The sequence below is a fragment of the Rhinolophus sinicus genome, chromosome 11 (genome assembly GCF_057876585.1).
Source record: "Rhinolophus sinicus isolate RSI-liver-muscle chromosome 11, RSI-T2T, whole genome shotgun sequence".
NCBI classification, from domain to species: domain Eukaryota; kingdom Metazoa; phylum Chordata; class Mammalia; order Chiroptera; family Rhinolophidae; genus Rhinolophus; species Rhinolophus sinicus.
Genome location: NC_142511.1, coordinates 1,924,834 through 1,942,112, shown reverse-complemented (window position 1 = coordinate 1,942,112; position 17,279 = coordinate 1,924,834). Strand labels below are relative to the sequence as shown.

Here is a 17,279-nt window from a genome sequence, read left to right as displayed (position 1 = left end):
CATGTGTGCATGTACACGCATGTGTACACGTGTGTGCCTGTGTGCCTCTGTGTTAGCATAAGGCCTGTTCGAATGTGCAAAGGCCTGAATTTGATGCAAATCCATAGCAATTCCATCATCAAGACCAATACTGTCGCGTTTCCCGCCAACCTCCAGAGCATAAGGCTCCCCCTTCCTGAGCACCAGCCAGCTGAGGAGAGAGGAGAGGTGGACCAGGCTGTGGCGGGTGGCCTGACCTCCCTTAGGGGAGCCCAGCACCCGCGGGGGCCTGCTGGACGCCTGAGCTGGCATGTGCCCTGGCTCTGACGTGCCACCCCTCCCCCCGCCTGGCACAGCAACTGTAGTGGACATGGCCGAACAAAGGTGTCTTTCTTGGGACACTACCGACAGCCTGACTCAGGAGTGCAGCTTGGCCTCTGTCTGCTCTGCTCTGCACATGCTTCGTGCATTGGGATTGGAGACCGTCCCTGAGTGGGGATGGCAGTGATGGGACATGCGTGAGGGGGGGAGCAGGGGGAACCGGGGTTTCAAATAGGCTCTGTCACTTTTGGACTGAGACGTGGGTTTGCAGCAGGAGCTCAGGGTGGACGATCCTTCCCCCTTCGCCCCACCGAAAGCCTTTCTCGTGAGCTTTTCTGTCCTCACCTTTTAATAACAGTGACGCCACCCGCGGTTGGGCAGCTCCTGATATTCTGCAAGTGTCCTTGGGTCTTCACAACAACCCCACCGGGCAGGCCATTGGGCAGAGGGAGAGGGACGGAAGACAGAGTGGCCCGCTCGGGGACTCAGTTTACTCATCTGTAAAAAAAGGCTAATAACCCATTTTCTGCCTCATGGTGTTATGAGAAGCAATGCAATTGTAAAACGATGCCATGTCAGGTCTGAGGGAAGGGTAGGAAGTTTTAGATCACCTTGTAAACGAAGAACTTGCTTCCCTGCCACTAAAAGTTCTGCTTTCTTGATGCAAAACGCCCCCTCTCTTTTTCTACCTGTAACTTCTGTTCAGTCTCTGTGTCATTCATTTTCTGTCCGAGTAACACCTGCACTCTCACTTTCCCCAGCCCCCTCTCCCAGGTCCTCTGAGCAGGGTTATTATTTTGGTGCTGATCTTTCTCCCCCAGTAACTGGGGTCTCTGTGAGAGCGGGGGAGGCGGGCTGGCACCCTCTCTGTACCCCAGACTGTCCTTGTGCAGTGCCTGACACATGAGCCCACAGGACATGCTGAGTGAGTGAAACACCCAGTGTACAAGTTCCAGTCACATCTTCTACAGGCACCCGGTTTGGGTCTAAAGAAAGACGCGTAAGCAGTTTCAAAACAGTAGCTGCTGGGACTTGGCTATTCTAGAGAATTCACTTCTTGCCGTTGGGTTTTAATTGCGTCGGAGCTAAGCACTGCTGTGCTGGGTTGGGAGGCGAATGTCCAGTCCTGTGACGCAGGGCAGTGACAGAGATAGCTTCCTGTCCACCCTGTCTTCACAAGCCCCTCCCTGGCTTCTTTCCCTCCCGTCTCCCCACAACAAGCCCCAGACCCTTCCTCTAACCATGCCCCCCCACCCCTGCCTGCAGGACATTTATGGGGCTCATCACTCGGACCCATCTGAGGCCTGTTCCTGCCTCTTCCCTCCCTCGCTCTCGCCTCCCGGCCAAGCTCAGATCTCTGGCCTATTTATGGGCTGCTGGGATTTTTTCCAACAACCTGAAATGAATCTTGGAGACCCCACAGGTGGTGCAGCCCACGGCAGGGCCGTAAACCGCGGCTGGGGCTTTCATCTGGGATTGTTTATGTCATAAACGAGCGGGAGGACCGGCCAGGGGAGTAACAACCCTGAGCCATTCCAGATTTTTGTACAAGAAAGGGGCAGGAAAGGCTCTGAGATACGCATTCAAACTGTGGGCCAAGCAAATTCATTTCAGTCCTGTGGGCTGTGCTGGAGACGTCATCTCTGGACTTCCCCACGAGGAGTCAGAGGGCTGCTGTGCTAGGTCCGCATGGCCCCCAGGGATGCTGACATTTGCAGTCAGAGATGGCGAGTGGTGCCCCTTTCATCTCCGCTGAGGGGTGTCAGCTTAAATTATGAGGGACCGCTGGGTCTGCATCTGGGTGTGGGAGCTTCTGGCACCCAGAGGGGCTTCCCCTCCCTCCATTCCTGCCTCCCTGCCGTTTGAAGGCGTTTCTTCATCTTCTGCTCCCCAGTATTCCTGTTCCAAGGGAAATCTCCTGGCTTTCTTAGAACTTGCTCACGGGCAAATCACTAAGTGTATATTTCAGGCAGTGCATATTTGCGGGAAGAAGCGGGCATCAGAGCCAGGCTGGCCTGCGCCCCCTGAGAGAGAAGGAGGGAGTCTCGGTGACATCCCAGGCAGGCTGGAAATTCTCCCAGGGGAGTCAGCAGCTCCGCTGAGCCCATAATATCTACGGCACAGAGGACAGAGCCGGGCGGTGGTTTCTGATGGCCTGCCTTCCCCCTGACAGCTGGGTCGTGGCACCTGTGTTCACTTTAGAGGTGTCAGGGGCCTCTCCGTCCCTTCACCTTCAGAATCTCTCTGGCTCAGATCTGCCAGGATACCTCAAAGTCCACACGGGTGATTGTTTAGTTGGAGGCATTTTCTGTTAAGTGTGTTATTGACTGTGGGAAGGAACACAGCAAACTATGATAATCATTTCCTTCTTGGTGTCAATTAGCAGGGCTTCCTGCCCCCTGAGTCAGAGCCTGGAGCAATGGGACCAGGGGGGCAGGAGGGGCCTAGAATCGGGCTCAGGCCGAATTCAGGCTGTTCGGGGAAATAATTTCGTTGGTTCACGCACAGCCATGCCCGTTCATACTGTCTGCAGCTGCCTTCACGCGCTCTGATGGCAGAGTCGGGTGGCTGCGATGGGGACCGTGAGGTCTGCAAAGAGTAAAACATTTCCTCTCTGGCTTTTTTTTGTAAATGTTTGCAGACGCCCTACTCTGGAGCATGACCTGCTTCTTAGAGGGCAAAAAGGGATGGATTTGAGGAGACAGAAGAGAGTACGATACCGAGCAGCAGAGAGGAGAAGCTGCACCCCAAAGACAAGAGAAACATCCAGACATAAGCCTTAATCTGGTCCTCGACTCCCCCCCGCCCTTCCCTCTCCTGCCCCCTTCTTTTCTGGAAACAAATGTTTTCATCTCTTCCTATCGGGAGGTGGAGAGAATATATGAGCAGCCACCTGTGGTCTTTCTACTTCCTCCAAAAATGCCCACCGAGGGCGAGCTTGGGTCATGGTCTGCCACCCTGCGTCCATTGATGGAATAGTGGTTCTTGGTAAGGGTGCATATGTGCCAGGCAAGGCTGAGGGCTGTGACAACCATTGAAGTCACCAGGGCTTCCGCCATCCTGCCTCTGGGCTCTGAACCAACTACAGCAATTCCATCTTCCTTCCAGAACCAGCCCTGACCCCTTTCCCTCTCTCTCTCTTCCTTTTCAGAGGCTCTCTGACGCTCACATTCTGCAAAAGCAACTCCCAGTGTTGGCTGGGGTCATGTCTGCAACGAGGGAGGAACAAACACTTGCGTGTAAAGCCTTAACCCAGACTCCCATCTATATGCAACTCTTATTAACAAAAAACATGTGTCTCAGATCAAAAGTACGTCTTTGATGTTGAAATGATGACGACGACGGTGAGGGTTTACTAAGCGCCCGTCCCATTCTAGACACGTCATCTCGTTTAGTTCTGTTTCTCTCCCCGATGAGAAACGTTGAGTCCTGAGAATTTGTGCCAAATCACACGAATAGCTGCTAGAGGGAAGATGCCCAGCTGAGCCTGGGTGGCGCCAAAGCCAGTGCTTAGCGATGCCCCATCGTGTTGCCCTCCGGAAAGGTGCCCGTGCGGATGGATGAGCCGTTACCATGGAATCCAGCGCGATGTTAGACTTGAGCGTTTCCATGAGTCATGCCATCCTAGTTATCAGTATGCGTTTGCATCACACTGTGGGGAGTCAGGCTGACTCCATGGGGCATGTATGAAACCCCATGTTAGGGGCAGAAGACATGAGGCGTCCGAATTCCTAGGCGCATTTTAAAACATCTTCTGTACTTTGGACGTCACACTCGTTTGTTCCAGACTCTGCCCTTTGAGTCGCCTGCCTTGCAGCTCTACGTGGTCCTTGGGGTGGGCTGTCGGAAAGGTGACCAAAGGGGTCATCTGTACCAGAGGAGCATCCCTTTGCCCCCGAGGACCCCTCCAGCAGAGAGAACTGTCCTCACTGAGGCCCGGGCTGTGGGGTGTCTGAGCAGTAGTTTTTCTACTGTTGATCCTCCTATGGGGGCCTCTTATTTCCCTGTGGCTTTTAGTGCTTATGTGCTTGTTTCCCCCCCACCCCTTGCCATTCTGAAAACATCCTTCCAGAAAGACCCTCAAACCACCTTCAGACCAAGGTCCGTGTATGTCTGTGATCAGCTTGCTGAGTGGTCCCTGGGAGAGCAGCCCCTTCTCGTCATGAGTCTTCTGTAATCTTTTGGGGTTTTCATTTGTACCATGAAGGGGTGCAAGGCAGAGTGAAAGATGTCCACCCCACGCCATCCATACAGAGCCTCCTGTGTGCAGGGGCCACGGTACTCGCTTTGCATGTGGCAGCTCAACCCCTGTGCCTCCCTCTGGGTGACAGTTGTCACTGGAGTGCAGATGAGGAAACCAAGCCTCAGCGCAGGCGGTGACCTGTGTAGGGGGCCGTCTTCCTACGGAGGGCAGAGCTGGCTGGACACCCTGTTCAGTTACACTGAAAGGGTCATGCCCTCAGGAAGCTCACAGGTTGCTGTCCCTTCCTGTTCTAACTGTACGTCTAAATGTTCACGGAGAGAAGCAGCCACTGTCCTTGCAGATAAAATAAGTGTTTTGGGTCCAGCAGAGCCGCAGAACTCCACTGCAGTCTCAGCTAAAACGCGTATGCAAATGAGCATCCGTCACAGGGCAGGGCTGGCGAGGAACAAAGCGGGGCAGCGCACACACAGTAGGTCTTTCATCCTGGATTTACAGAAGTGGTTGGAAGGAGACCTGATTGGGAGAATGGAGCTGGGGGCCCTTGGGACAAAGGTTTCTGCTGGAGGAGTAAGGACGGCTGAGCTCTGGGAGGACCTGGGCAGAAGTGAGGTCCCTGTGAGAGTGCTTTGTGGGGGGCACACAACCGCCACGGCTTTTAGTGCTGAGTGTGGACGTGTCTCCCTCACGGGCATTTCCCAGGGCCTGGAAGCACCTTCTCAGGAGTGTAAAGTCTGTGGGATGCAAGAGGCGGCCTGGGAAAGAATGTGACACAGACTGGGGTCTATATTTCCTTCTAAAGTTTCCCCTTGTGTTGCATACTCCTTAGAAAGTTGAAGGAATTTACAGAAATATAAATAGATACAGTTACTGTAATAGAGATGTATTTTGTAGACTAACCACCTGTGTAATCTGTCCATTCTCAGTTATCTGTACCCACAGGTAAGCTAGGGTGGGCCCCTGTGGCCTCTGAACCAGTCATGTTCGTAAGTTTTCTGGGTCTAGATGTGAAAAATGACATCTAAGACAGCACTAAAATCAACACTTTGGGGACATTTATTTTATGCCAAGCAGCTTTCTGAGTGCCTTATTGGTCAACTCATTTAATCCTCCCATTAACTCCAGTGAAGTAGGTTTTCTTATATCCTGGTTTTGCAGGTCAGGAAACTGAGTCATGAAGTCGCTTGCCCGAGGTCACAGCTGGGAGACAGGGCTGGGCTGCATTGGCGGGCTGTCTGGTTCCCGTCTGGGCTTTTGGAAGAATCTTCCTTAGCCCTTCCTGGAGACTGTCAGGCCAGTGCCACAGGGGTCGCTGCACTTGATATAAGGCCGTGCTGGGAACGGGGACCCAAGGGCCTTTTTGTAGACTAGCACAGCTCCCGGGAGTGGCTTTGAGGGGCTCAACACCGTGTCTCCTGCTTCTTCTAGGCAAAAGTGATGATGAAGAAAGCCTTTGCAAGTCTGCCCACGGGACAGGGAAAGGAGCCGCTGAGGACGGCAAGGACCATAAGCGCCCCAAGCGTCCCAGAACCATCCTGACAACCCAGCAGAGGAGAGCGTTCAAGGCCTCGTTCGAAGTGTCGTCCAAGCCATGCAGAAAGGTACGGGAGGGGAGCAGGAGGAGGGGGGCTGGGCCCGCTTCTCTGTGTGCCCACTTGCCGCGGGGGTGTCGAAGGGCCCCTGCGGTAAGGGCGCTAGGGGGCCGGTCAGTCTGTGCGGTGGCCTCTGCCCGGCCGGACACTCCGGGGGTCACTGAAGCCATAGCAGCAGCTTCCCGTGCTTTTGTGCACACACGCCCACTCCAGCGGGCCACTTGCTCCCACCTTTAATTTCATGGAGAGCAGTGGGATGACAGTGCCACGAGGGGTGTGACAAAGACTAACACTGCAGTGTCTGGAATGTGCAGTCTTGTTTGGTGTCGTTTGTTCCTCTCGGGGTGGTGATTTGGGGGTTTGCCCTTGGGGTAGTTCCTTCGTTCCTGTGTTAAACAGTCTCTGCCATCTGGTTGTCCCACAGGTTGTTTGTCCAGTCACCTGTTGATGGGTGTTTGGGTTTCCCATTTGGGGGTGGGGGCTGTTACAGGTCAGGCTGCTGTGAAGTTTCATGAAACAAACAAAGAAAAACTTAAGTGGTTTAATGAGATGGGAGCTTATTTCTCTCTTACGTCACCGTCCGCAGGGGAGCAGTCCAAAGCTGGGGCTGGAGGGTACTCTGCTGTACATCACGTGGCCCAAGAGCTGCTTCTGTCACCGTTTTTCCCAGCCACCCTGGTGGAGAAAGAGGGCGTGGAGGGCAAGCTGCTGCCTTGTTAAGGGCACACCCAGCGGCTCTTACACCACTTCCGTTCATGTGCGTTGGCTGAAATGTAAGCCTGTGGCTGTACCTCCACCCAGGGGGCTGGGAAATGAGCCTGTCTGGGTGGCCATGTGCTCCGCTAAAACATGGGGATTCGATTGCTGATAGGAGGAAGGAGAGAATCGGTATTGGGGACAATTAGCAGTCTGTGCCACAAATAGCTGTGTCCGTTTATTAAGTACCCCATTTACTGTCATTTATGCAACAAAGATACAAAAGCCTTTTAATTGAAATTCATGGAGGAAATGCATTTAAAAATTATGAGCATTCTTTTTCGTGCATCCCTCTCTGTATCAGTCAGCTTTGGCTGCAATAACAAACAAAATCTTGGTGGCTCCCAGCAAGCTGAGTGCCTGCTCCCAGGGTGTGTCGGCTGTGGCCCAGAGGGGCTGAGGTTCAGGCGTGGTTCACCTGTCCGTCCTTCAGATGGCGGAACAGTGGCCACTTGGGCGGGCTGTTCTGAGGATGGCAGAGACAAGAGGACATGTCACACCGGGCAAACCCACGGGAGCCTCTCCTGGGCATCACGCACGTGACATCCACTCACATTCCATGACCAGACAAGTCGTGTGGCTGAGCCCGGTGTGAGGTGTGTGCCCATGGGGGCAGTGGGGCAGGAAAGGGGGGACATTGGCTGGACAATAAAATAGTCCACTGCCACTTCTGACGTGGGAACGTCACCACACCTCCTTTCTCTTTCCTTGCTCCAGGGGAGGTGCTGGTAGAAAGTGAAATAACCCTGGAGTTGGCTTGCATGGGGACAAATGGCCACTTGTGGTGTATTTACTTACTTTCATATGTGCACCAAACTCCCAGCCTCTGTGGCCTGTGCCCAGTGCTTGCCCTGGCCTCCAGGCTACCGGCGAGGAGGACCCTGTGCACACACAACTGCACCCTGGGCAGAGCGCTCTGAGGACCAGAACAGACGGGCAGCCAGGGGCCACGGGAGCCGAGGGAACGGCAAGGTCACCGCAGTCCGGGGAATCAGCAGGGCTTTGTGGAACAGGTGGCTGCTGAGCTGGGCCCCTGGAGGACGGATAGGGTTTCAGCAGGTGGATGGAGGTGGGCCCCTGGGCACACTGCTGTTTAATTTACTTAGCAGAAGGATGTGCTTTAAAAATCTGGTCTAATCACCCCACTTCTCCTGAGCCTCAGCCCAAGTGGCTGAAGGAGGCAACGACTCCCCAAGGCCTCCAGTTCACGTACTGGTGTGTATATGCACGGAGTTCCTTCCATCCGATCTGCTTCCCAGAATCTAACCAGCCTCTCACCGTGTCCCTGCATGGAGGGCGGATGTGTAAACACATCTCTTGGTGACGGGGCTCCCAGTGGCCGCGTGTGCGTGGCCAGAGCGTCTGTGCCTGCCCGAGAGCTCTCTGCCTTGCTCTCCCACATTCCCGACGACTCCTGTCTTACGCTTTTTGGGCAGGGCTCACGCAGAGTAACCGTAAAAAAAAATACTCATGAAATACGCAGTCACCTAGAGCTGTGAGGGACAGAGCCAAAGATTTAGGTGACTGAATTTGGGCAGGAGAAGAGAGCAAGAGAGAGCCACTTGTTTTTCCACATGCCTTGCACCCCCAGTTCTCTGTAAATGGGCTAACGCACATGCGCGTGCAGCTAGAGCACGACAGGTCTCGCCAGTGATGTCTGGGAACCATGTGAAGGCCTGATGCCCAGGGTGAGAGAAACCCAGACACACCTCTGGGAGTGCACCTCTACACAACGAGGATTCCCCTTCCTCTTTCTTTGGTGAAGTGCCGTCTGTTCCCCTGCCGGAAGCGATGTTCTGTGTTTGGGACGTTGCTGGACGTGAGCCACGACCTAGCTCCTCTGTGAGCCGTGGCCTGCGGGCCTCCCTGTGCTGCCTGCGTTGGAACCGTCTGCCTCCTGCTGTGACTTGCCAATGTTTGTGTGTTTCTAATGCTCCGTTTTTTCAAGGTGAGGGAGACTCTGGCTGCAGAGACAGGGCTGAGCGTCCGTGTGGTCCAGGTGTGGTTCCAGAACCAGCGAGCTAAGGTAGCCGTCTCCTCACTTCTGTCTGTCTCTGTGTGGCTGGTTTCCTGAAATGAACCTGTAGGGTGTCGTGCTTGCTGACGGGGGTTCTAACCAGAACTCACTGGCTCAAGGCCTGCTCTTGATTCAAACATCCTGTGGCCAACAATCATTTCAGCCACAGCAGCCGTGCAGCGGGGCAGAGATGGGGCGTTAGTTTTAGTGACTGTGAATCTGGCCAGCCGTAGGCATGAATAAATGTCTTTCTGGGTCTTCTGATAAGAACACGTTCATTTAACCCAGATACCAAAGTCCTTTTAGAATTTCAAAGAGAAACCTACGTGGTCCACGTGTGACTGGCCTGGGACACAGTGATGCCTCACCGTCTCTCCAGTGCACCCCACCCCCAACGTAGGACCAAACCTTCCTATTGTCCTCTGGACCCCCAGGGGCTGTACCCCTGGCCGAGATCTTTGGTTTGTTTTAGACCTTTTACTCATTCATGTTTCTATGCTAATCATGCATCCTGTGGCCCTTAGAGCCCTGATCTTTACTGGGTGATAAGTTAATCTCTCAGTGTCTGATTCTGACTGGTTAAGGTGTCATGTCCCCTGCTGAATTCCTCAGGACAGGGTCTTGGTGTGTCTTCTGTGGCCCTTTCCACGAAAGGCTTTCATGGTTTATTAGGTTTGAGAGGACCTGGAGCCTGTGGGTTCATAAAGCGCAGAGAACGTTTGGAGCTCAGAAATCTTGCAGTAAAGAATTTCTTTTAACCTAACGTTTCACACACACACACACACACACACACACACACACACACACACACACACACAGTATATTAACATTTCCTGGAACCCTATCCTTCCATGGAACACAGTTTGAGAAACATTGGGTTAAAATGTTCCTTCCAGGAAGTCTGGTTGCTAACCAGGCGCTTAGGGAGGTGAGGTCCTTACCTGGAGGCCTGACCCTCCTGGTGGGCACGTCAAACACGAGGACGAGCAGGTCGGGCAGTGTGTGCGGGACAGTCTCTTGGCACTTCCCAAGTCGCATGGGGTCTGCGGCCTCTGGCTGCATGTCTAACCTGGAAGGCAGGCCCCAGCCCCCACACTCGTGCCTCACGTGCAACTATCACAGCACACACAGCATGTCCTGATTGCTGGGGAGCCCCCGTTGCGGCTGGCACAGTATTGCTACCAAGCCAGCTGCCCTTCCACGTCGGTGAAGCAAAGAGCCCTGTGCTGGGACTCGGGGAGCTTGGGCACTGTTTCTCAGGCATGGCTCCTTGACGAGTCACAGCCAGGGAGCCTGTCCCTCTGCCTTACACACGGGCCCTCCCCACACCGGGGCCTGCTGCAGCCTCCTGACCTCTGACCGTGTGGTCCTCTCCTCGTCAGATGAAGAAGCTGGCCCGGCGGCAGCAGCAGCAGCAGCAAGACCAGCAGAACAGCCAGAGGCTGAGCTCCGGTAAGCAGGGGGCGGGCCTCTACCCCCGCGGCCCCCACTGCCCAGGCCTGTGAATGACCCTCGTGGGCTCTGGGAGGCCCAGTACACATCCTCATGGGAGCTGGGACCTCCCGCTGAGAACCGAGGCTGAGCTGTGCCAGCTGCTCAATGGCTGGGCTGCAGGCCTAGAGTTGCCGACGGGAGGTGGCACTCACCCTGAGAGAGGCCTGCTGGTCCGCGCCCCTAGGAGAGTCGGGGCCATGTCAGCATCGCCTCAGACTGTCATCCTGCCCAGTCCCCTCCTTCCAAGCAATTCAACTCAACAGAAGACAGCACAGTGACTTCCCGCTTTCCAAACTCACGTAACATGGTAGAAATAGCGGCAGTCAGCTGACAGACCCCGGCTTGGTGGATCGAGCATGTTGGTAGTTCCCAGAGTGCTCTCACACCTGCCGACACCCTGAGGTGAGCAGACCTTCCCGTTGTCCCCATGTCACGGAAGGACGAGCAGACAGGCTCTGCGAGACTGCGCGGGTCCTAGCCGAGTGAGGGATGCAGCTGGGCCGGAAGCCCTCCCTGATTCTGCGTGCCACTGGGCCTCGCACTCTACCTGCAGCCCTGCCTGCACGTACCCTCATGCTTTCAGTGGGGAGGGAGTGAAGGTCAGATGTGTGAGCCTTCAAGGAACGTAAAGAAAAAAATCAAGGAAAACTACATCATCCTTAAAGGGATAGTCCTGAGCGGTCCATGTGCCCCGACAGCGGGGAGGCTCACCCCTCAGCATGCCTGCACACCGCCTGGCATTCAGTGAAGCACAGGCTCTGATTCCCAAGGCCCAGGTGGGCCCTGAGATGCTGCATCTTTAACAAACTCCGCTGCTGCTGGTCTGTGGGCCACGCCTGGGGGCCGTGGTTGTCAGGCCCCTAAGCAGAGCCCCTTGTTCCTGCATGGACTCGTGCTTGATACGGGGGCTAGGCTCCATCGAGGACTTGACTCTTGAAGCAAGGAGTTCCCTTAGCTTCTTCCCTCGAGGCAAACAGTGTCTTAAAATAGGACAAGACAGCTGCTCAGGGAGGGCAGGGAGACAGGCCGGGTCTGGGGAAGGTGGAGACCTGAGCCCCGCCCACCTCCACCCCTTGCTCTAGGCTGTGCTAAGAACAGCTCTTGCACAGAACCCCGAGATGGTCAAAGAGGGTCCCAGATGCCACGAGCTGACTCCCTGTACGCCATCAGGCCCAAAGGGAGAGGGACGCCTCAAGACGTCATTAGAACCCAAACTCGCAGTGCGTGGGACCTTGAGGAATTCTCAGGACAGCTCCTGGGGAGGAGACTTAAGAAAGCAGAAGACGGGAAGCAGTGTCTGGGAGCTGATGGGACCTTGTTCAGAGAACCGCGCGTTGTGGGCCAGGGGGAACTGAGTCCCCCTTTTCTCGTAAAACTGTGCGCCCGGTAGCCAGTTATGGTTCCAAAGTGCTCCTGGAATCTGGATGGCAGGTCCCCAAGGTTGGCCCAGCCAGTGTCACTGTCCCCCACTGACTGACGGACTCTCAGTGGGGTGATGCTAGAAGGGTCTTTAGATTCGTCCACTCCAGTGTCTGCAAACCTGTGTCTAACATCAGATGCCTTTGTTCTGATGATACATTTCAAGGAAGTGCTCCAGGGTCCTCCAACACGGTCCCTGAAGGCCCTTGTGGGCACAGGCTGGGACCCAGGGATGTTACCTCATTCCCATCCATTATATCAACGAGGAAACCAGGACTCAGGAAGCAAAATAAAGTGATTTACATTGGCTGCACAGCTGAGTGGTCACCACCCTCCATGGTAGCCCCCTGTGATGCCTGTCACCTGGTGGTCACACCCTGTGTGGTCCCCACAGACACTGAGTAGGGCTGACCTGGGGTGTGACTCCTGAGGCTGGGTCATGAAAGACGTGGCGGTTTCTGCTTCCTGCTCTGTTGGCTCGCACACGCTGGGCAAGCAGCTGCCATGTTGTGAGGACACTGAAGCAGCCCTGGGAAGCCCACGTGGCCGGGCAGCGATAGGCTCTGGGACCTAGCACACGCCACAGGAAGTTCAGGGCTCCCTGTGTGGCCCTCACCTGGCCTCACCCTCTTCTCTAAGGAGCCAAAGCGAAGGCCGGTGCTCGGCAGGGAGCCCTGCAGTGGGGGCTGTGATGTCAGAAGACCCTCCCTCTCTCCCAGCAGAGCACGCTGGGCTGAATGTGGTGATCAGCCGTCTTCTTTGTCCCACAGCTCAGACGAATGGTGGTGGCAGTGCTGGCATGGAAGGGATCATGAACCCCTACACGGCTCTGCCCACCCCACAGCAGCTCCTGGCCATCGAGCAGAGTGTCTACAGCTCGGACCCCTTCCGACAGGGCCTTACCCCACCGCAGATGCCTGGAGACCACATGCATCCCTATGGTAAGGGGGTCCCCCTTGGTAGGGCACAGGCTGGGAACCCTGATGTCCCCTCCATGCTATAAATGAGAAACCAAGACCCAGGAAGAAAAATGCTCCAGCTGTGTCCGCCCAGTGGTGGTCACCACTGCCCAAGAAGGAACCTCTGTGACGTTCACGTTTGTTTTAATGACACATTTCAAGGAAGCTCTCCAAGGTCAGCTGCCCCATTGCTGTCCTCAAGGTGGCCCCCCATGGCCCACAGGCCCGGCACCCCACAGGGCCCTTCCACAGCTTGCTTCCTCATTCCCTCCCAAACATGTCAGCATGGTTCTCAGATGCTCCCGGGAGCTGCAGAGCACCCCCATTTCCCCCCAAACTACCCTGGGGTCACAGAAGGAAGACCCGCACACCTGTTCTTTTGCGGTGCTTCCATTTACCGTCTTCTTCAAAGCTGCCTCTTTGCTGGTTTTACTAGGAGGTGGTGCTTTGAATGCCAGCCTGCCTGTGGCGATGGACTTTCCCAGGTCGTTCCTTCCATGCCAGATGCCACACTTAGGTGTTTGTGAGCAGTAGCTGCGTGACACAAGCAGAGGCCCTGATTCAGCAAACAGTCACGTGAAGCAACGCTCTAAAAGCCCCAAAAACAAATGTTCTAATTGGACTGTGTGTTGCGGACAGAAGTTAGCTGCCCTAATGTAATTCCGGAAGCCAAATCTGACTCGTGAAGTGAAAAGTACACCCCCCAGCACAGCCCACCCGATCCAAAGTGGGGGTGCTTTAAATGCTGGTGTGTGGAGACCTGAGGGACCCCCCACACTCACCTGCCCAGCTTGCTGATGGGGTGGGTGAGCTCTGGAGTGAGGGCTGAAGTTCACCCCAAATGCAGGCACCAGAGTTTTATCCAGAGACGGTCAGTGGCCTGTGCGATGCATTCATCTGGACCAGGACATCTGCAATAAATAAACCTGGTAGCTAAAAATGAAGTTTTATTCAGCAACCCTTCAAAACAGGATCAGAGACAGATGGCTCAGCTCACAGATTTTGTCAAACAACCTCTTCTTTGCCTTCATTTAAAAAAATTCTGCTCGTTTCCCCATGTCATGTGTCCCCAAACGCTGGCGGAGCCCCAGCCTCCCAGGACCGCACAGACTCACCGCACTCCCTCACGTGTGCGTGGACGTGGTCATGCCTGCTCCCTTGCCGGCCACCGTCTTTGCCTCCTCAGAGGTCACGTGTGACATCTGTACCTGTCCACAGCTGTGGGAAAACGGCAAATGACTTCCTGGCAGATTCTTACATCTTCCGAGTCCCAGGGGTCTTGTTACATAAAGGTCCCCGTGATGCGTCCTGTAGTAAAATGAGTAATTGAAGCTGCAGGACAAGCCCGATGACGAGGGTTCCCCAGCCTCGTTCAGAGCCCTGCTGTTTTCTCCCCCCCCCCCAAGAACCCCGTCTGCAGTCGAGCCCTAGAGGAGCCCTAGATGGTTCTGCATTTGCTTCCGCTGACCTCAGTTTAGTGCTGTCGTCTCCTGGTTTACACTGTTTCCAGCTGTTGCGCTTCAGTCACTAGAGACGTGGTGTGGACAGGGCCTGTGCTCCCTCCTCCTGTTCCGTGCAGATCACCTCTATCCCGCCCCAGGCACCCCATCGCCCTCTTCTCCTGGGGGCATGCTCAGGCCACACTCGCTGGGTGCAGACGAGTTTCCCAGCGCTGAGCTGTGTCCCTGCTCCCGTCCCTCATGCCACTGTTTCATCTCCATTTCAGGTGCTGAGCCTCTTTTCCACGACCTGGATAGTGATGACACCTCCCTCAGTAACCTGGGTGACTGTTTCCTAGCAACCTCAGAAGCCGGGCCCCTGCAGCCCAGGGTGGGGAACCCCATTGACCACCTGTACTCCATGCAGAATTCTTACTTCACCTCTTGAGTCCTCCCTTGGAGCTGGTGGCTAGGCTCCCGTATGGGACACCCATATCTGTGAGGGGTCGCTGGCTTGAGGATGGGGAGGCCGGGAAGAGGTGGGCTGGGGAGGGGCTTTTGTCGGGGATGCTGTTGTATGATGCTCTGGGCATTTCCAAAGACCGAATACATAACGATTGCATAGTTTAATGTTTCTAATAAGAGTCTTAGCGTTAGGTCTGAAGACGTGTTTATCACCGAGGACAGGGACTTTTACTGTAGACATTCTCGTGCAGACTAGGTACCTAGAGACTCCTAACAACTTCCCACCGTTCTGGGGAAGCTCTCGTCAAGAGGTGAGGTCTATCCCTCCGTACACCCATAGACAGGCGAGCAGACAGACAGACGTGTGCGTGAGTGTGTAGCCTTCCATCCTTTATCATCAAAGTTTATTCCTACCTATGGCAGACACCAACTGTACAGCAAAAGTGACTTTATTTTCAGTGTGAGCTATATTTAAGGAAATGCTTGATGCACTTAAGTTATAAAATGAGATAATTTACTTTTATAAACTTTATTTTTAGTTCGAAGGGACTTGTTGGCAGGGTGGAGGGGCTGCTCGACCCAGGTCCACAGCTCCGAGGGTCTGCGGTCAGGGAGTGTCGCGGAGGTCTGGGCAGCCACGCTGTGTGGCTGGCAGTGTCTCTCGTGAGTTTTTGCTCTCATTGGGGTGGAGTCACTGGGCTTGGAGGACAAAACAATCCCTGATCACATACTTAGAAAGTCTAAAGCCCAGACTCTTCGGCTCTTTTAAATTCTGACATGTGGTTGTTGGTGGTGCTGGGAAAGTCAGTTCTGCTCTCGAGCGTCATTATCTTAAGTGTGGGGTGAGGCTGGCAGTGTGGACGCCCTCACTGTGGGACGTGCGAGCAGGGCTGGGACGAGCCTCTGAGATCTGCTGAAAATACAACCAGACCGGTCACAAAGCGAAGGAGGACCTCTGGGGGTGCAGAGCAGGAGGGCTTCTGGGGCCCAGGGACAACTCTGCCTGCCAAGGTCCCTTGTGCAAAGCCTGGGCTGCAGACACCAGTGCAGGGCAGCCAGGGGGATGCCAGGGTCCTCCAGGCAGGAGGAGGCTGTGGCTGAGGGTTCAGTGCAGGGCGTCGTGGTTTCCAGACCAGGGGTGGAAAGCTGCGGCCTGCATGGCTATGTTTATGGCCGGCCAGCTACGGATGGTTTTTACAGTTTTAAAAGAAAGGAAAAGCGAAGGAGAATATGCAACAGAGTGTGTGTGGCCCCGAAAGCCTGAAATGCTATTTGTGCTGTCTGGCTCTTTCCATCGAAAGGGCGCTGAGCCCTGGTCTAGGGGTCTGTTTCCGAGCAGCCTCTCGGCGCTCCCAGAGGTGCATGGGTGCAGGGCCACCCGCGGCCCCTCCTTCAGCCTCGCTTTTCTGACCTGAGCACAGAGGGCCCAGCTGCCATTGTACACGGGGACGGCACCAAATCCCGTTCCCCGTTGTGGTGCTAGGGTGGGCTGCTTCTGTGCAACGAGGCCTGAGGAGCCGGAGCCAGGGTTGGGGAAGGCGGGGCCAGCCCGTCCTCGTCTGGGGGCGGGGCCAGCCGGGCCTCGTCTGGGGGCGGGGGGGCGGGGCCAGCCGGGCCTCGTCTGGGGGCGGGGCCGGGACAGCCTGGCCTCACTCCCGGGACGTCGGAGCCTTGGACCAGCGGCTCGTGCCCATCAGTCTCTGCCAGGCCAGAGGGACACATCCCCTTACAGTAGCGTCTGTGTTGTGTGATTTTTGTGCCCTTGTTTATAATTTATGCAAGCCCCCCAGAAACCCCAACTAGTCTGGCAAGTGGGAATCGGGCAGACGCTGTGGGGCCCTGCAGACCTCTATGGAAAACGTCCGCTGAAGAATGTAGCAGATGCCATGTGGGTGAACGCGTAGAGATCTTTATTCCACTCCTCAACCTTGGCAAACTAAGATGAAATTAAAAACCTCTTACAAACGAGCTGTTGTTGATTCAGGGGCACGGACGGTGGGCAGGGAACCAGGGGACATGGGTGTTTTGTCAACAGGGACACGGGGCTGAGCCTAGGTAAAGCTTTACTGATGGGAAGAGTGACTTCCACAGGACAAGGAGGGAGGGCTGTTGCCATCCTGCCGAGATGGACGCGGAGACGCCGCGGTAGGAGGCCGGGGACACTCCAGCATCACTGTCACGCTCACGCAGGCACAGGGGCTTGCCGTGTGCATCATGGGGACATTGGCCTGGAAAACCATGCGACTGGAGAAAGACTGAGGGCGGGTGTCTAGCTGGGGCAGGGGTGGGGGAGGCGGGCCACAGACAGGGGCTCCCTAGTACACCCCCCAAAGTCCTCAACAGTTTAAGTGCAATATATAGATGGGTGGCCTAGTCAGGAGAGTCAGAGAAGGTTTCTCTGAGCAAGTGACGGTGGAGCTGAGACTGTATCCATCTCTCCCCACGCCCTCGCTTCACCACGTGACAGTGGAGCTGAGATGTCCATCTCTCCTGGTGCCTTCCCCTCATCAAGTAGAAATTCTGTTTCCTTTCTGCCAACTTGTTCTAACTGCCAGGAGTGGAAAGAATCTGGTAAACTAATGCCCTCCGAGGTGTTTGCTGACAAGGTCTAAAGAGGCTGCTGGTAGTATCTTATGG

The 17,279-nt window shown here is 55.2% G+C and overlaps 1 protein-coding gene across 2 annotated transcripts in view; it reads left to right on the top strand.

Annotated features, from left to right (window-relative positions):
* LMX1A (LIM homeobox transcription factor 1 alpha) overlaps positions 1-16,192 on the top strand; it is a 121,247-nt gene extending 105,055 nt beyond the window's left edge. For both annotated transcript variants that reach the window (XM_019747321.3, XM_088801542.1), the window contains exons 5-9: positions 5,930-6,102; positions 8,798-8,875; positions 10,249-10,318; positions 12,550-12,720; positions 14,465-16,192. In XM_019747321.3, the coding sequence (XP_019602880.1) occupies positions 5,930-6,102; positions 8,798-8,875; positions 10,249-10,318; positions 12,550-12,720; positions 14,465-14,625 (653 nt within the window). In that variant the 3' untranslated portion in view covers positions 14,626-16,192. The remainder of the gene's footprint in view (positions 1-5,929; positions 6,103-8,797; positions 8,876-10,248; positions 10,319-12,549; positions 12,721-14,464) is intronic.
* The last annotated feature ends 1,087 nt before the right edge of the window (positions 16,193-17,279 follow it).